Here is a 16262-nt window from a genome sequence, read left to right on the forward strand (position 1 = left end):
AGACTGCGTTGAGGATCTGGACAGGCCAAAGCTAGAACAACGGTGGCAATTTTCCTTATCTGCTTTTTCTCTTTATTGTGTTTTGCTTAGTTTGGTCATTCCATACAAATACATTCAGAGATACAGCATGGTTTGATCCCAACTCGTATAGTCCGCATGTCCAAGTTTCCTTAGGCAAGATAGTGAGTCACAATTTGCCCCTTAGAGGTCCATAACTGTGTCTGTGCTTGATAGAGAAAGCCTTTATAAATGTGTTTGTATGAGTGAAGGTGGTTTGTATTGTAAAAGCACTCTAAGTAGTTAGTAAGATTAGAAAAGCACCATAAAAAACAGTTCAATTTACCATAAAAATTGAGTCTGATTGAGTGCTACAAGGTTGTACAGAGTGTTTACTCTTGCATCTAACCCTACCAATATTGGCCTTGTAATGCCAGGAGGAGTGTTGGATCAAGTCATGTCCCCCTGTGCATGTAAGAGGGGGGGTGCAGCTGTAACATTATCAGCAGGAGGGCTCCAAGTGCTCTGGCCAGGACTAGCTTCACTACTATCAGCAGCTTTAATTGCACTTACAGTAACATAACGATTTGTTGTCAGCTCATCTAACATTGTCTTCGCTCTGTCCATTCACTGCCACACACACACACACACACACACACACACACACACACACACATACAGTAAAACAGCACAGAGGGACTGCAGAGAATGTATGACAGCAAAAATGTAGTCGATTCTGAGCTGAACTATAGAGAATCTTAGACATGACAATACCTAAAATCAAGCTGTTTGGTCAGATGGTGCCTTTAGTAATTATCCCAGCTTACAGTGTAGTGACAAAAACACACACGTAGACACACACACACACAAAACGTGATGTAAGTAAGAAACACAAAAGGAGAAAATGCATTTCATGTTTATTCTTTAAGTTCAATTTCCCACACTGGTAACTGGGGTTTAGTTCTGAGAACTACAGTATAAGAAGACAAACCAACGACACTGCTCTGCACGTAGGAGTAGTCAGTAACATTTGTATTTCATCAACAAATGTGCTCCCCCACAAGGACACACACCAACACATAAACTCAAGGTTTGTTTCATGTTGTCATTCAATTCAGGCAGGAACTTGGGAACCTTGGGAATTAGCTCTGCAAAATATTTGTGAATGATTTGTGTGCCACAGGCCAACTTAGCCACAGCCAATTCCAGTAAACCTGAAAACTACCCAATCAATACACTGTCTTAAACTTCAAATCTCAGGTCTAACCTGCAACTGCAACATAACACAGCTAGCTGCAGTTAGATTAAATATAAATTTTTGTCATTTACTGTTAATTCAACAGATTATTAACTCTGAATTAAACCATGACACTAAAAACTGGACTATACCAATATCGGTACTGAAAGCAAAAAATCTGACTCTTGTTGTGATCTAGCATTATATAAATAAAATGTAACCAAAATCCACACAGTTTTAGTAAAAAGTCAACTGAAGGCCACATCCTGATGAATTTTATGTGACGATCGGCAACATGACCAAGTGTAACCTTTTATGGATTAAATGGTGCAAAATTATTCAAACATGGAGACCAGTCTTTCTTGTGAATGACCTTCAGCCCATTATGAAGAATAATTTCTCTGTCATCACACACATATGGGCGTAAACACCCACATATACACAAAGCACACACACACACACACACACACACACACACACAAAGAAAAGCGTTTTCACACAGCTTCTTGCTGTGCTGAATCTGTACCTGCAATGCAGCCACGGGGGAATGGAGAGGTAATGGGCCGTGCGAAAATTCAACTTCCCACACAGCCCTTAATATGTCTGTGCATCCCTCTGTCCAGATGAAGGGGACTCGAGGAGCTACTATCCATCTGAGCTGGTTTAACATTTGGCTCCGTTTGCGTCTAGAAACACATGTTTGTGTTTTTAAATGGAAATAAAAGGTGCATGTGGAGGCAAAATTGCTCAAAGAACATTTTTTAAGCACTGCGGCAGCAGCGTGTTTGCTTTCAAAAACAAGGAGGGGACGCTAAGAAATCACTATTCACACTTTCTGTGTACACCTTGCCATGTGATTACATGACATGATGACAGGAGGCATTTTTGTTAAAAACTAGCCTGCTCCATGTGAAAAAGAGGAAAGTTTGCACCTTGTTTTTCAGTGAATGTTTCTGACCGATTCAATTTTTTTTAAACACCAGGGAAGCAGATGATCCAGCCACATGCAAGAAAATGCATACCATAGTATACATGTGGTAATGCTCTATATGAGCTGCAAACAATTTAAGATGTACCGACCATTTGACTTCATCGTAAGCACAGGGTTTATCTTTTTTCAGCTTTCAGTTTATCACAAGAGTATTGACCACCTTGTTGTCATAATGTGCCTTCTATCGATCATTTGTGGGTGTTTTGACATTTTGTACAAGCTCTGAAGGACTGCATTTTCACCCAGATAGAAATTTGTTATGGGGTTCGCTCGACAATCGGGGAGGTGGCTCTGCCCTGTCTTCACCTCTGAGCAGCCAAATAAAGATCACTGTTATCAGTCCAGAGGCAGGTTTAAGCTGCCAGTCTGTGAAGGAGACTGTCATCTGATTTGTAATGACACAGCCAAAGAGCCATTACGTCTTTGATGGGAGATTTAAGCAGAAATCCATTTCGGAGGGTCTGAGGAAAAGCAGGCTCGGATGGGAGGGGGGTTGGGGGTTGGGAAGAGCAATCTATTGTGAGTCTATTGTGATAAGGTGTAGACTGCACCTGCAATTTGCTAGTGGAAGCTTCGTTTTGACGATAACTGTGGTTAGTCATTTCAGCGACAGTCCATTTCAAATTATTACCGATGCTTCACAGAGGGTTTTTTTTCTATGCGATTAGTCACACCGAATGAAGACAGAAGTGTTTTGTTTAAACATTTGCAGTCTTTTTTCATGCTGCTATTGGACATCTGCAGGGAGAATGTGTGTTAACACCACAAGCAGCCGCTGCAACAATGAAATCCAGGGCAGAAAATGGCTGCCACACAGCTGATAGACTATAGTGTTGTGGCTTTGGCAATGTGGACTGCATACAGCGCTTTTCTCCACATTAGTACTCCCCGTTTAAATTTTCTTAAGCAATTCCAAACAAAAGCAGCAAAAACTATATGATGTTACTACAATACTCACCTTTCAATTTGATGTATACTCCCTTTAATTATAAACATCCTTAAGATGTAGTTCACAGAAAAAACTGCTTTAAAAAAACAGTTGTTTAATTTCGTTATTATTAATAGTTTTTCAAATTTTTTTTATTTTCTAAGCGTTACTGAGAAAATCTGAAAAGATTATTAACAAAACCAATCATTATTTGCACCTCTTCTGAACAAAAGCATAATGTAATGGTGACATTGTATCCTACTTTTTATTAATTACTTATTTAATTAGACTAATAATAAGGTTCTGTTTGTTTATTTAAATATTTTACAAGATTTGGACAATGTACAGAGTAGGCTAAAAAACTTGTTACTGTGATAGCAATTGGTAATAATTGGTAGCAATAAAAAAAATACTATCTCATTAGGTATTGACTTACAGTAGTATTGATACCAACAGTCCTGTCTTCTTGTCCTCCAGTTGACACACAGCTTCACACAACACCTCCCTGCATTGCACCCATGCAGTCAGTTATGACCGCAGCCTGCCAGCTACACTAGTTAGCAATAGCTGACAACTTGAAATAGTCAACATGCTAACGCTGAGGCTTCAGAATGCTCACTCCACAATCAGTGAATGATGTAATCCATATTTATACTGTCTATGGCTGAAATGTTTTGAAATTAAAATTCTCGCATTGACAATTTAACCTTTGTCTGTTTGTTATTATTTTGGATTTTTTTTTTTATCTTAATGTTTATTGTCAAAATAAGAAACCATGTTTGTTTCTTAAATAGACCTGACGCCCTAATTATTTAGTTTCATTGGGGAAAAATTGTCAGAAGCACTGAAATAATTTAATTAAAACAAAAAGGTTTTATGAGTCATATTCTTACCGCATTATCCTTACAAGGAGTTTGGTGACATGTTAATAATATCAACACAATACTCCTAACTTTTTTTTTCTCTGAAAAGCTCTTTTATGTACTTTATACTACATACTTTATACTATAAATATTCTGTGATGACTGATGTTTCTCAGTCCAGACTGTGGAATTACACATCACCGTATTCTGACAGTACCTCTGTTGTAGCTACTCACCAGTCATTTTTATATGCTTTAATGCATTTCATTAGAGTGTACGAGGAACTGTTTCATGTTGATGCTAGTGTCTTCTCCTACTTTATTTGCATTTTAACTCTCAGGCTCCAGAGGCTCTTCAAATAAAGGCAGCGAGCTCTGCCTGTCAGTTGGCTGTCAAAGCCATTAGTCATAAAACACATTAGGAAAGCCACACCCCATGGCAGCTGTATAGTATTCAGGAGTACCAATGGGATATCTCATCAATCTCTGTTTACAGCACAGGGAAAAACACTGTTCATTTTACCACCCTGACTCTAAAGGCCCGAGAGTGGCGTCTCCCTGCATTAAAAAAAATCTTCTGTCACACCAACGGGAAGAAAAAAGAAAAGCAATATTGCCAACATATCAACAAAGAATGATTTGTGGATGAGTGTTCAATCTTTGTTGGACTTTATCAGCAGGAGCCATGAGTCCATTGACAGCTAAGGGCTGGAGCTCAAGCTGCTCCCATCCCAATCTCGTTCCACATGATTATTCTCAATTTCACAGCTGATGGTTTTTACTGAGACAGATGGCGCCGGCCAAATGCCAAAGTACAGAAGAGAAAGCTCCGAGGTAGGAGAAAAAGTTAAAGAAGGGGGTAGGGAGATAAGCTGGTCACTCAACTTCATCACCAATGTTTGGAATGGTAGCAATCTGTGAATGTGACCTTTCTCCACCGTGCAGGATGGTGAGAGATGTGGTGTCTCGGTAGATGCTCTTGGGTTTGAATATACAGACGGGGTGCTAATCTGAACCTGAAGAAGCGAGGGGGAAACATGCACTAGTGATGAGGTGCCAGTGCAGGTAGAGACCAAAGAAATGAAGATTCTGTGGGAATCTAAAAAATCTTTACCCCATCTATTAAATTCATAGAGCAGCATTTGTCCCTAGTTGCACATGTTGTTTTGTTAAAATTAGCTTATAATGAGTTCAATTATTTATTAATAGCTTTTTATTATTATTTCAATTAAGCAATTAAGATCCAAAACTCCAAATTATTGAGTTTACCATCATATAAGACAAACAAAAGGTGAATTAAAGAGCAGCTCTTCTCTCCAAGCTTACCACATTTATTGTGCAAAACACTTTTCCCCTCTTCCACAAATGGCTTTTGCATTGGGAGGCCTTGCACCATAATATGTTGAATTGTCTTAAAAGCTGCTAACTTACCAAACTTCTCATTACCTTTGCTCCTCATTACTGAAATTACCCTTATGATAATTTCAGACTTTCTTCTTTTCTAAAAGAAATCGAATAACAATTACCCTTTTGCCTTTCTGTACTGTAAGTACTGCTTGTCATTAGAAACTGCTGCCAGTCCATTTCCCACATGTATATTTAACATAATGTGCACTGAGTTTGTCTCTGGATGAACTAACCTACATACAAATTTAGCTAAATGACTGCTTTCATGCTGAGACTGGAGAGAGCGAGTCTGGCCCAGCTGTATACACACCTAAGAACCCAACAGAATCGCACTTGGTGTTAAAAAAAAGTTTAAAAAAAAGAAACTCTACCAGCCTCACACCGGAGGAGTGCTAGTGAAAATTACAGCATCACTCAGGGGAGCGGGCAGTAGAAGGTGTGGGATTTGATGAATCAAGGACCTTTTGTTCACAGCGAAAATGACTGGCTTCCATGCAGTTGGAAAGAGCATCTCCTCGCCAGAGCTTGGCAGGGATGCAGCGTCATTTGGAGCCATTTATGTTTGAAGCTGACGCAGAGGGGGACGGAGGCGCGCAAGGTCACTGAAAGAGGATGCAGAACGTGATGATGTGGCCAGTGCTGGGTGTTTAAGTGTGTCTACTCTGCTTGAATTGAGCAGCAGCTGAGTACGCCAGGGCCGCACTCACGGTAATGATGGAGTGAGACGCTCACATCTATAGGAAGACTGAAGTGAACCTCAAGCAGCACAGCTGAGGTTTCAACACAGTAAATGACACGATGAGCACACACACGTGTCAGTATAGAGCCAGCAAGTTTATCGTTTGATTAGACCCTAAATTTAACAGGGAGTACTCAAAAATAAATAAATAAAAATCATCTGTTTTGGTGTCAGCTGCAGATGAATATTCGCCACTTGTGATAATGCTTTGGATGAAAAACAAAAAACAGCAAATGGCATTTTGAAAACTAGTTTTTTTTGTATTTCACACAAGAAAAAATGAGTCCACTGATTGAGAAAACAGCCAGTAATCAGCGAATTCAATTTTCATCTTGGGAAAACAATACAACACATGTATTTTCCAGAACCTTTCATCCACAGTGATTTGCGTTTTTGGCCCCTCCACATATACTAACAGATGGAGATTTTAGATTTGGGGTTCAGTCTTATTCAAAGATGATTGAGCCAGGACCACCTGCACTACACCTGCTAGTACTAAAAGAAAAAAGTTTGAAAAGAGAAAGCATATTTGGGTTAGCTCCAAATATAGGATAGCCATAGGGCATAGGAAGAAAAGACGCATATGGGGTTGACTCTTTTTTCTTTCATATACATCTTCATTTAATGTTAAAATTATTCCACAGAATAGTGGCCGACATCCTTAAGGGTCTGCACACACACAACTACGGTATGAAACACACACACAGGGATTCAGCGATGTGCACTGAGACACTCGAAATGCCTAAAAAAAAATCCCTGAGCTCCAGGGTTTAAATAACTTTATTCACAAACCCAGGTATGCCTCTGACCTCCATCAACACCACCAGGTATGTGTCAGGATATTATTTCTTCTTAAATATGACTAAGGCAACTACTATAACCAACGACAATTAATACATGTGATATTTGTGCCTCCAAAACACTCAGATTTTAAAAGTTAGAACATGATTTTTTTTGTCAAATACTAGCACTTTTTCATACACACCGACAAACCAAACACAAAACTGGAACCCTTATCCACCAGGAAAAGAAATAAAATATCCATGTTTTTTAAATTGATATAGAATGTTTTAACTACTACTTACTTACTTACTTACTTACTATAATTTTAAATAGAAAAAATAGCAAATGCATTTCTATCAAACGCAAAAGAAAGACACTGTAGAAACATTTAGTCGACATGAAAGCGCAGTCCGCAGGTGTCCAAAGCGACGTTCACACACAAACAGCCTCGGAATACAACATTTAAACAACATTCCTACCTGTGTAAGACGGTTGCACAGCTCCTGTGTCGCTACTGTCCATTTCCAGCTGTCACAGATTACAGCGCGAGCTCAGCAGCAGGCGTTTCAGTCCCGCGACCGAGTCCAGAAAAGATAAAACCACGAGGGTAATGCGCGCGCGCTGTGGCACCGCCGCCTGCGCGACAGAGATACCGAATCACTGCGCGCGAGGATGTGAGGGAAAAGAAAAAAGGGCCATATGAAATCAGTCGACGTGAAAACAGGGTTGGAGCAGCAGTGGCACGGGACTGTTTGAAATGTAAAATGTTAATACTCTTATTACTTTATGAAGCAACCCAAAGAATTTCAATGAAAGTGTAGAGCGTTTTTTTCCCCAGACATTTCTACTTATTCTACTCTGTGACTGATTAGCTTAACTGATTGGCTGATAACAGATTTTATTTAATAGGGCCTTATTCAAACAAACTCAGTATAGCCATCTTTTTACACAACCACAACAAAAACTTTCCTCAAGTTGTCCTACAAGATACAAAGTCAAGAATAAATCAAATGTAAACATAAACATCAGCAAATACATGTGCACAACTGTAACGCTTACATCAGACAACCATAAGAGAAGGTACACCATAGTAATACACTATACACTTGATGTTTAATGTGTCTTCATAGGACAATTAGACAACCCTTACATTATAGCAGTATACAGTTACATAACAAAACTTGGGGCCAACAGCTGTATTTGCATTGTTTTATTATTTAACAGAAGTCTGGTAACCTGTCCAGTGGTTGTGATTAATGGTGTACTGAGAGAGAAGAGCTTATAGGGGGCATATCCTGAGCTTTTAGTTGGATTTATGAATCATATCAGAGTAGTAGAAATAGTTGGTTATGTTCATTAATTGTATTTACATGAATAAGCACCTTCTTTATATATAAAATGTAAATACAATAGTCTTATACATGTGGCCTACATCATAGTGTGTAGTCAAAAATGTAACTTTTAAATCGTGACAGAGACTTTGCTCTATAAAAGTGGAAATAACAGCAGACAATAAAACTAATGAAATGTCTCATTAGTGTGGTATTTTCTGCATTGCAAATTGCTTTTACAAGTTAATTTGTTTTATTTTCACAGAGGCCGGTGTGACTGTCATACAGAAGTGCACTCATAAAAGATCTTATATCATCATTGAGGACATTTAAAATAAAGATGGACTTTCAATACACAAAACGATTTACCATATCCGAATATACTGCACTCAAAAGCAGCATGTTAAAACATGACCATATCCTATTGTATTGCATTGAAATTTGTAACATGCAACCAAGCATACTTTGGAGATCATGCTAACCCTCAAGCCTGTGTCATCTATATGTAGAGCAGAAAAGAAGGTCAAAGTTCAAGGCTGCAATGAATGAGTATGTCTTACTCTCCAACCAGTTGTAACAGATGGCTGCACCTCCCTGAGTGTGGTTCTTCTGGGGTTTCTTCCTGTAAAATTGAGTTTTTCCTTCCCACAGTTGCTAAGTGCTTGCTTATATGGGGTCTCCTGATTGTTGGGGTTTTCTTACCTTACAGTATAAAGCCAATGCCAGTAGAAACTACCATAAAGACTGCTTTTGTGATTTGGCACAACATACATAAAAGACAAATCAATTCAATGTTGTGCATTTTACCTAAAGGCAGCTTCGGTATGATGAAATTAAAAGAGAAAAGTCATATTTTGCAACACTGAGACACCTGCTGGTGTTTTTACAGCCTTGAAACAACGATAATGTATTTCCATAAACACTTCTATTAAAAAACCTGCTTCCACATAATGGCCACTTATAATAAGATTAAATGTTTGAGAGGTCAAAGGAAAATCTTGTAACCCTCTGACATGTCAAATCATCACTACCTCTGTGTGCAGCAGGGCCTATCATCAGGCATCATCCCCCAATCTTTCCCCCTGTAGACCCTTTCATTAACATAGTTGGGCTTTGTTCAAAAGCAGATCCCTGCAGATGAATTTGAGCATATAGTGACACAGGCACATGCCTTCGTGCGCTGTGGCCGTCCTCGCTGTGTGCGTTCGGATCAGCTGTCAGCTGGAGGGTGATGGATGCATGTTCAAGGTATGTCCTTCTCACTGAAGTCCTTTGACACCCTGCTTGACCCCAGCGCAAGTCAGCCGCTCTAAAAATAAAGAAGCACATGTGCTTGATGCACATAGACGCAGAAACAAGGGTGTAAGATATCATGCTTCTCGTGTCTTCATATCTGCGTGCAAATACAAAGGAAAACAATACACAGCCTGTTGGATTACAAGAAAGTTATATTCAGGTCCTCGATTTCCATGAAGCTCAAGCCCAATCAACATGCTCCCAGCATCAAAGTTAATGCCAGTGCTCAGCTCCATCATTATCTTGAGTGCTTTCATTAAAGGACATTTTTATTCTGCTGCGTCCAGAATCACAGAGAAAAACCGGCCACAAGTCGCAGCCACATGTTTTGGCTGAACCTGGTCACCATGGCAATGCGTTTAAAAAGAAAAACTCGACTTTGACTTTTGACTTTAAAGTCTCATTGAAATATTGGAATTGACAGACGTGAGTAGTTGGTTTAAAAAAGATGGGAGGGAAAATGCGATTGAAAAGAATGGCATCATTGTGAAGGCTCGAGTCACATAAAGGCTGCAGTTCACAGTGTAACCCTCAGCGGTGAGGAGTATTTGAGCGTGACAACAATATCCACCCTCTGACTCAATTTGACACTCAGCAGGTCTAGTTATTAATCCAATGCTGCAGCTGCAGCAAGTAGCGTTTTGATCATTTTTCCAACCATGTAAGTGATTTTTTTTTTTTTGTCTTTGCATGTGACTTACTGAAAATATGAATTCAAACATGAATTCATGTCAGCTGTTGGCCTGAAGCCAGCTATAAATGTAAACTATGTGACAAATGTGAGACAAATGAAAAAGACATGAGTCTTCTTAAATGACTTTTTATGAGATCGTCACTGCTGATATCTTACAAAAGTATGAAAGGATCCATCACGCTTTCAAATAGATTAATGGCCTATTTGAATGTGTGCTGGGGTGTGTGTGTAAAACTATGACCCACAAAAGGAAGGAGAGTGGGTATTGAGTTTACTTTGAGCTGGAGGGTAGCCAATATTATCCAAACTTAGAATTATTATGTACAATTCCTCCTTGTGGTTTTTGCTCTATTCATTTAAAATCTTATCTTAATCTTTTTATTTATTTATTTATTTATTTTGGAGATTTAGGCTTAAGCTGGTCATTTCAAACTTGGCTTCAGTGTAAAGCTACTTCACATGCAGTATATATTTACTTTAAAAAAAATGTATATCAGAAGAAATTAATTTAGTTCACTTGATTATAAGCATTTCTTTGACTTTGACTTACTGTATTTTCTTCTTTTACTTTGAAAACCTCCTATCTAGGCATTAAAGACATGTATGTCCCAGTGCTAATTTAATAGGCATGGCTTCACTCCTCTCCCACATCATACATAAACATTTTCAGGGAGAGATTGGAGCATTTAAACTGAGAATGAAAGATGGTGAAATCCTTTTAGAAAAGAGTCCAATCAAAAATTAGATCAGGGTGCATTCTGGGTAAGAGGAGCAAATCTTACCCACCCGATGACTGCATGTGGCTGCGACTTGTGACCGTTTTTTCTTGTACACACTGCCTTGAAGTCCACTTGAGTCTTGATGGTGATGATTTACTGAAGGAGTGCAAAAGAGAAGACAAGATATTCACTGCTGGAGTAATACAAAAGTTAGTATGTTGATTTCATGGTTAATGGAAACACCACAGACAATGTTGTGAAGATTTGAAGGTCTCGGTATAGAAATGTGAACCAAGAATATGTGCATCAATATGTTTTTATACCGTCTTCCTTTGTCCTCCTGATCCCTGGAGAATTGTGAGGATGATCTATTAAAAGGAAATAATTACTATTAAGGCTATTTAACCATATATATCCAATTTAGATAAGTGATGTCATCCATTGATTTCAAGATTATTATTATTATTTTTTTAGTAGCCTATTTAAGACCATATTTGAAGAAAAAGGTAAAATCGATTAGCTGTTAGCTAATGCTATTACGGACTAGCTTGGTTCAAATTCAATTCAAATTCAAATTTTATTTGTCACGTACACAGTCATACACAGTACGATATGCAGTGAAATGCTTGGACAACTGCTCATGACCTAAAGAAAAAAAAAAAGGAAAAGGCTATGAATAAGATAGGAAATAAATATGAAAAATTAAAAAGGGTAAATTTAACTAGGAAGGAATGAAATATAAATTAAGGTTAAAAATGAAATAACTGTACAACACAAATTAGAATGAAGGGTAAATTTAACTGGGAAAGAATAAGATAAAATATATAAATTAAAGTTGAAAATAAAATAACTGTACAACAAAATACACAATACACAGTATAGAACTATATAAGAATGTATGAAGAAATATAAATAAATAAATATATACACAATAACAGCAGCTGTACAAGTATTAACTGGAAATGAAGAATATAGTGACCAGTGTTGTGCAATCGACATTATGTCTTGTGCAGTGCAAATATGCTTAAAGTGATTTAAGTGATGAAGTGAAAACAATGTCCAGAATGTCCAGTGTGTGTGTAAGAACTATATGTGTGGGTCAGTACTGTGTGGTGGTGTGATTGAGAGACCGTATTGCCTGCGGGAAGAAGCTCCTCCTCAGTCTCTCTGTGTTGGTCTTCAGGGAGCGGAATCGCTTTCCTGACCTCAACAGAGAGAACAGTCTGTTGTTGGGATGGCTGAGGTCCTTCACGATCTTCCTGGCTTTGGTCCAGCACCGCCTGCTGTAGATTGAGTGCAGGTCAGGGAGCTCGGAGCGGATGGTGCGCTCAGCTGACCGCACAACCCTCTGTAGAGCTCGTCTGTCCTGCATGGTGCTGTTCCCAAACCAGGTTAAGATGTTTCCCGCCAGGATGCTCTCTATGGTGCACGAATAAAAGTTCCTGAGCACCTTGGAGGGCAGTTGGAAGTCTCTCAAGCGTCTGAGGTGGTAGAGACGCTGACGGGCCTTTTTCACCACGGTGTTGATGTGACAGGACCATGACAGGTCCTGCGTGATGTGAACTCCGAGGTATTTGAAGCTGTCCACTCTCTCCACTGGGCACTCGTTGATGACGGGGTCTGGTAGTTCCTCTCCTGCTTAGTGCTGAAGTCCACTATCAGCTCCTTTGTCTTACTAACGTTTAGAAGGAGGTTGTTCCTCTGGCACCAGTTCTCCAGATTCCTAATCTCCTTCAGGTAGGCCGTCTCATTGTTATCAGAGATCAGGCCCACCACGACGGTTAGCAAGTCATAATTTACTGTTAACTTAAAAGGAAAGTTAATTCTTGCTTGTCATAGCCAGAACCATTGAACGGAAGAGTCCCCTCATCTCCGTTCACTCCAACTGACTCTTTCCCCCCTTTTTTGTAACCACAATGGCGGCTCAACACGCTAGCCACCAAAGATATACTAGCATTGAAGTTTGAGATGCATTTTCAAAAGCATGTACATTTATTTTTACAGTTTATTTATTTATTTAGGTAGTTAATTGCCCACTCCTGCTTTATGCTGTTTTAGATTATAAAATTTTACCCATGTGCCATGTAAACGCCCTGAACTAACCACTATAAATTTAGGTCTCTTAAAGCCCATTTGAATGCTTGAGTAATATAAAAATTCCACACTGTCCAGAATTGTTTTTATTTTATTCTTATTTTTTACATTGTAATGCTGGGCATTTTAACACTGGACTCTATGAGGACTTACTCCAGCAGAGAAGTGGCCATTAGAGGAAGTTTCAGATTTTTCACTCCCACACTGGCTTCATTTTTCAGCCCTGGAGGTCGTCCCTTGGCTGAAGCTACAGCCAGCATGCCATTAGCAAAGCTTAGCATAATGACTACAACCAGGGTGAAACAGCTAACCTGCTTCTATCCAAATGGAACAAAATCAATCTAAACCACCAGCCTGAACTCACAAAATACCACTGTATATCTTGATTGTTTTAGACATACAAAGAAATAAGGCACTTTACATTTACACTTTACTTTTTGGTTGGGAACCATTGGGGAGACACAGCTCCTAGCTGATAAGGAATCAAATGCCCAACTGAAATTGTTGTATTTATACTTTGAAAGCAGTAATCTAAAAATACATGGGTGTTACTGAGAAAATGTGAATGTTCAGCATGTTAAATAATGCAACACAAAGATCATTTAAAAATCACCCTATTATAGGGCATTTTCTGTGCTTTCCTAAGTCATCTCCTCACTAGCATCCTTTCCAGTGGCAACACAGCTAGATGCTCCATTTTAGATAAGACACAATTATTGTAGCACATCACACGCACTATCGCTATCACCTAAAATCTCAAACCTCACCACAGAATGCAGTCCAGATACCACATCCCCGTGCCCTTGGTATTTAATGACATTTCTCTCTGTCCACGGAGATAGAGGGGATCCATCAGAGTGAATGTTTTCTGTATTTTTTAAGCTGGGCTCTGCTATAGATTTGGGGCACTGTTTTTTTTTTATTATTTAAAAAAAAAAAGGGGGGGGGGGGGGGAAACCTACCAAAAAATGTTGTTATGACAACCACACCTTTTTGGACACATTACCTGTTTTCATTTGTTGTGCAAACATAACAGATACGAGGGGGGGGGGGGGGGAATTTATTTTCAGGGCACATTTCCTTTATTCTGTGAATCTCCTCCTATAAACACAGTCAATTTCAGCCCGGCTCTCAGGCCATTATGATTCACAGAGGCCGAGCATGAAATTAGTTTCTTTTTTGACAGACACATCTTGACTGACAGCTCAACAAATGAGAAATCATTTACTGTGAACAGAGCAGACGCCTGCTTTTGGCAGAAATGCTGAGGCGAGTGCACGACTGCGTGTGTGTGTGTGCACACGAGCTTGAAAGTACATTTTATGTAAGGTTCTCACTGGCATCAAAACCACAATAGCAGGTCAGGGAACAAAAAAGACACTTTACAATACAATTCTTTACATAGCTGTAGTTTAACGTTGTGTGAGAGGACAACAAAGATGCCATCGTCACAATTTCTGTGCTGACAGAAGGATATTTAGAAGATAATTAGAAAAACTGAAAAGGTGACAGCAGAAAAAATGCAGGAATTATTAAAATATATTTTAATAATAGATAATTAGCTACAAACCAACAAAGTCACCTGCTAGCCAGTGCCCTCAAAATATTTACCTGATAAAGGATGCATTTTATTATAATTATACACCTATTCTGGCTTCACTTGTTGTTTTTAAATCCTGAAATGATCTTACCCCACCTTACCTCTGAGCTGCTTTACCCCTGCAATACTGTCTGAGTTACCTTTGCATGCTAGACAGTCCCCTACATTGTCCATTTAAAAAAGTCATTTTAAAACTCAATTATACTGATTTGGCCTTTGACCCAGCATGAGATATTGCTCTGACTTGCGTCAGAACAATATCTCACAACATCCTCACTCTCCCCCGATTTTCCTTTCTACTGTCCTATCAAAATAAAAGCTTCGAATTCAAGAATCAAAACTCTACAGCTAAAAAAACAAAAACAAAAAATCTGTGTTGTGCTCAGCTGACAGCAACTGAACACAACATTTCAGTCAATGCTTTAGTACATATTGGCTCTAGACTATGACAGTACTTTTTTGGGATAAAATAAAAATAACAAAAAAATTTATTTTATCAGAGTGTCATATGTGTCATATGTTCTGACCTGCTTGTTCCATTTACTGCATCTATATTTTGCTAATAGTTTTAAAACCTCAAAGAGCACTAGGCACCCCCTGTTAAAGGGCAGAAATCATAACAACAAAGTGAACTGCAGCATTAACCCAAAGCTTTGAAGTAGCTGTGGAGTAAAGAGGTGAACACAGCTAAAGCAGACCAATACTGTGCCCTTCCTCTGCAGGACAGACTTTTCCTCACTTTGCCATTAATGGCTTTTTGCATGGCCGATATATATACTGTATAATATGCAGACAAATGCAGACAATGGCAAATTTCTTCACCTTGTGAACAGCAGGTGAGAGTTCATCCTTTCCTTCATGTAAACTTAGTAGCTCTGCAAGAAATATTACGTTAATATTGAATCGATTTTAACAATAGTTCTTTAATTCTGATTGTTTAAAGATAGTTTAGCTTTTTTTTAAGTGCAATGCTGCCATCTAGTGTTCAGAAATCTTTACTATGCCATGTCTGTGGTGAAGTTTTTACAGGTGTATTTTTTAGACTTCTAATCATTTTTAAAACTCTCTTTGCATTGCAAAATGTGGCCCATGAGGAGGTTTTTATATTTGTTTTGAAAAAGTATACTGCATATGCTTTTTTAAAACCTTATTCCAAAGTGGATTAAATAAATGTTTCACCTTGAAATTCTACATACAATACCCCATAATTAAAAAACAGAAAAAGTTTGCTTGAGATTCTTGTAAATTTGTTAAAAATAAAAAACAATCCAGTTTCTTCTGCCTATCCAGGGCCAGGTCACAGGGGCAGCAGACTAAGCAAACAAGCCCAGATCAAACAAGCCCAGATCTCCCTCTCCGTGTCCACCTGCATTCCCAGGCCAGTCGAGAAATATAATCCTTCCACTGTGTTCTGGCTCTGCCCCGGGGCGTCCTCCTGGTGGGACATGGCTAGGACACCTCACCCAGGAGGCATCCTTGTCAGATGCCCAAAACCCTCTCAACTACTTGGGATGTGGAGGAGCAGCAGCTCCACTCTGAGCCCCTACCGGTTGTCCAAACCCCTCAACCTATTTCTAAGGGAGA

The 16262-nt window shown here is 39.0% G+C and overlaps 2 protein-coding genes across 4 annotated transcripts in view; both read right to left on the minus strand.

The window, feature by feature from the left end:
- Positions 1-7566, minus strand: part of LOC146663648 (zinc finger protein 385B-like) — an 89443-nt gene extending 81877 nt beyond the window's left edge. Inside the window, exon 1 of one of the 3 annotated variants that reach the window (XM_085416508.1) lies at positions 7424-7566. In XM_085416508.1, the coding sequence (XP_085272634.1) occupies positions 7424-7466 (43 nt within the window). In that variant the 5' untranslated portion in view covers positions 7467-7566. The remainder of the gene's footprint in view (positions 1-7423) is intronic. The other 2 variants (XM_085416511.1, XM_085416510.1) reach the window with 2 other exon arrangements.
- A 368-nt stretch (positions 7567-7934) lies between these two features.
- LOC146663649 (uncharacterized) lies at positions 7935-12854 on the minus strand. Its single transcript, XM_085417383.1, has 4 exons — positions 12815-12854; positions 12115-12619; positions 11048-11140; positions 7935-9607 (listed from the first exon to the last, which is right to left on the minus strand). The coding sequence occupies exons 1-4, from the start codon at positions 12852-12854 to the stop codon at positions 9535-9537; spliced, it is 711 nt and encodes a 236-aa protein (XP_085273509.1). The 3' UTR covers positions 7935-9534.
- Positions 12855-16262: the final 3408 nt, after the last annotated feature.

Source organism: Rhamphochromis longiceps, linkage group LG8, assembly GCF_057381845.1.
Source record: "Rhamphochromis longiceps isolate RC_006_pf linkage group LG8, R_longiceps_female_GT1.1, whole genome shotgun sequence".
Lineage (NCBI taxonomy): Eukaryota > Metazoa > Chordata > Actinopteri > Cichliformes > Cichlidae > Rhamphochromis > Rhamphochromis longiceps.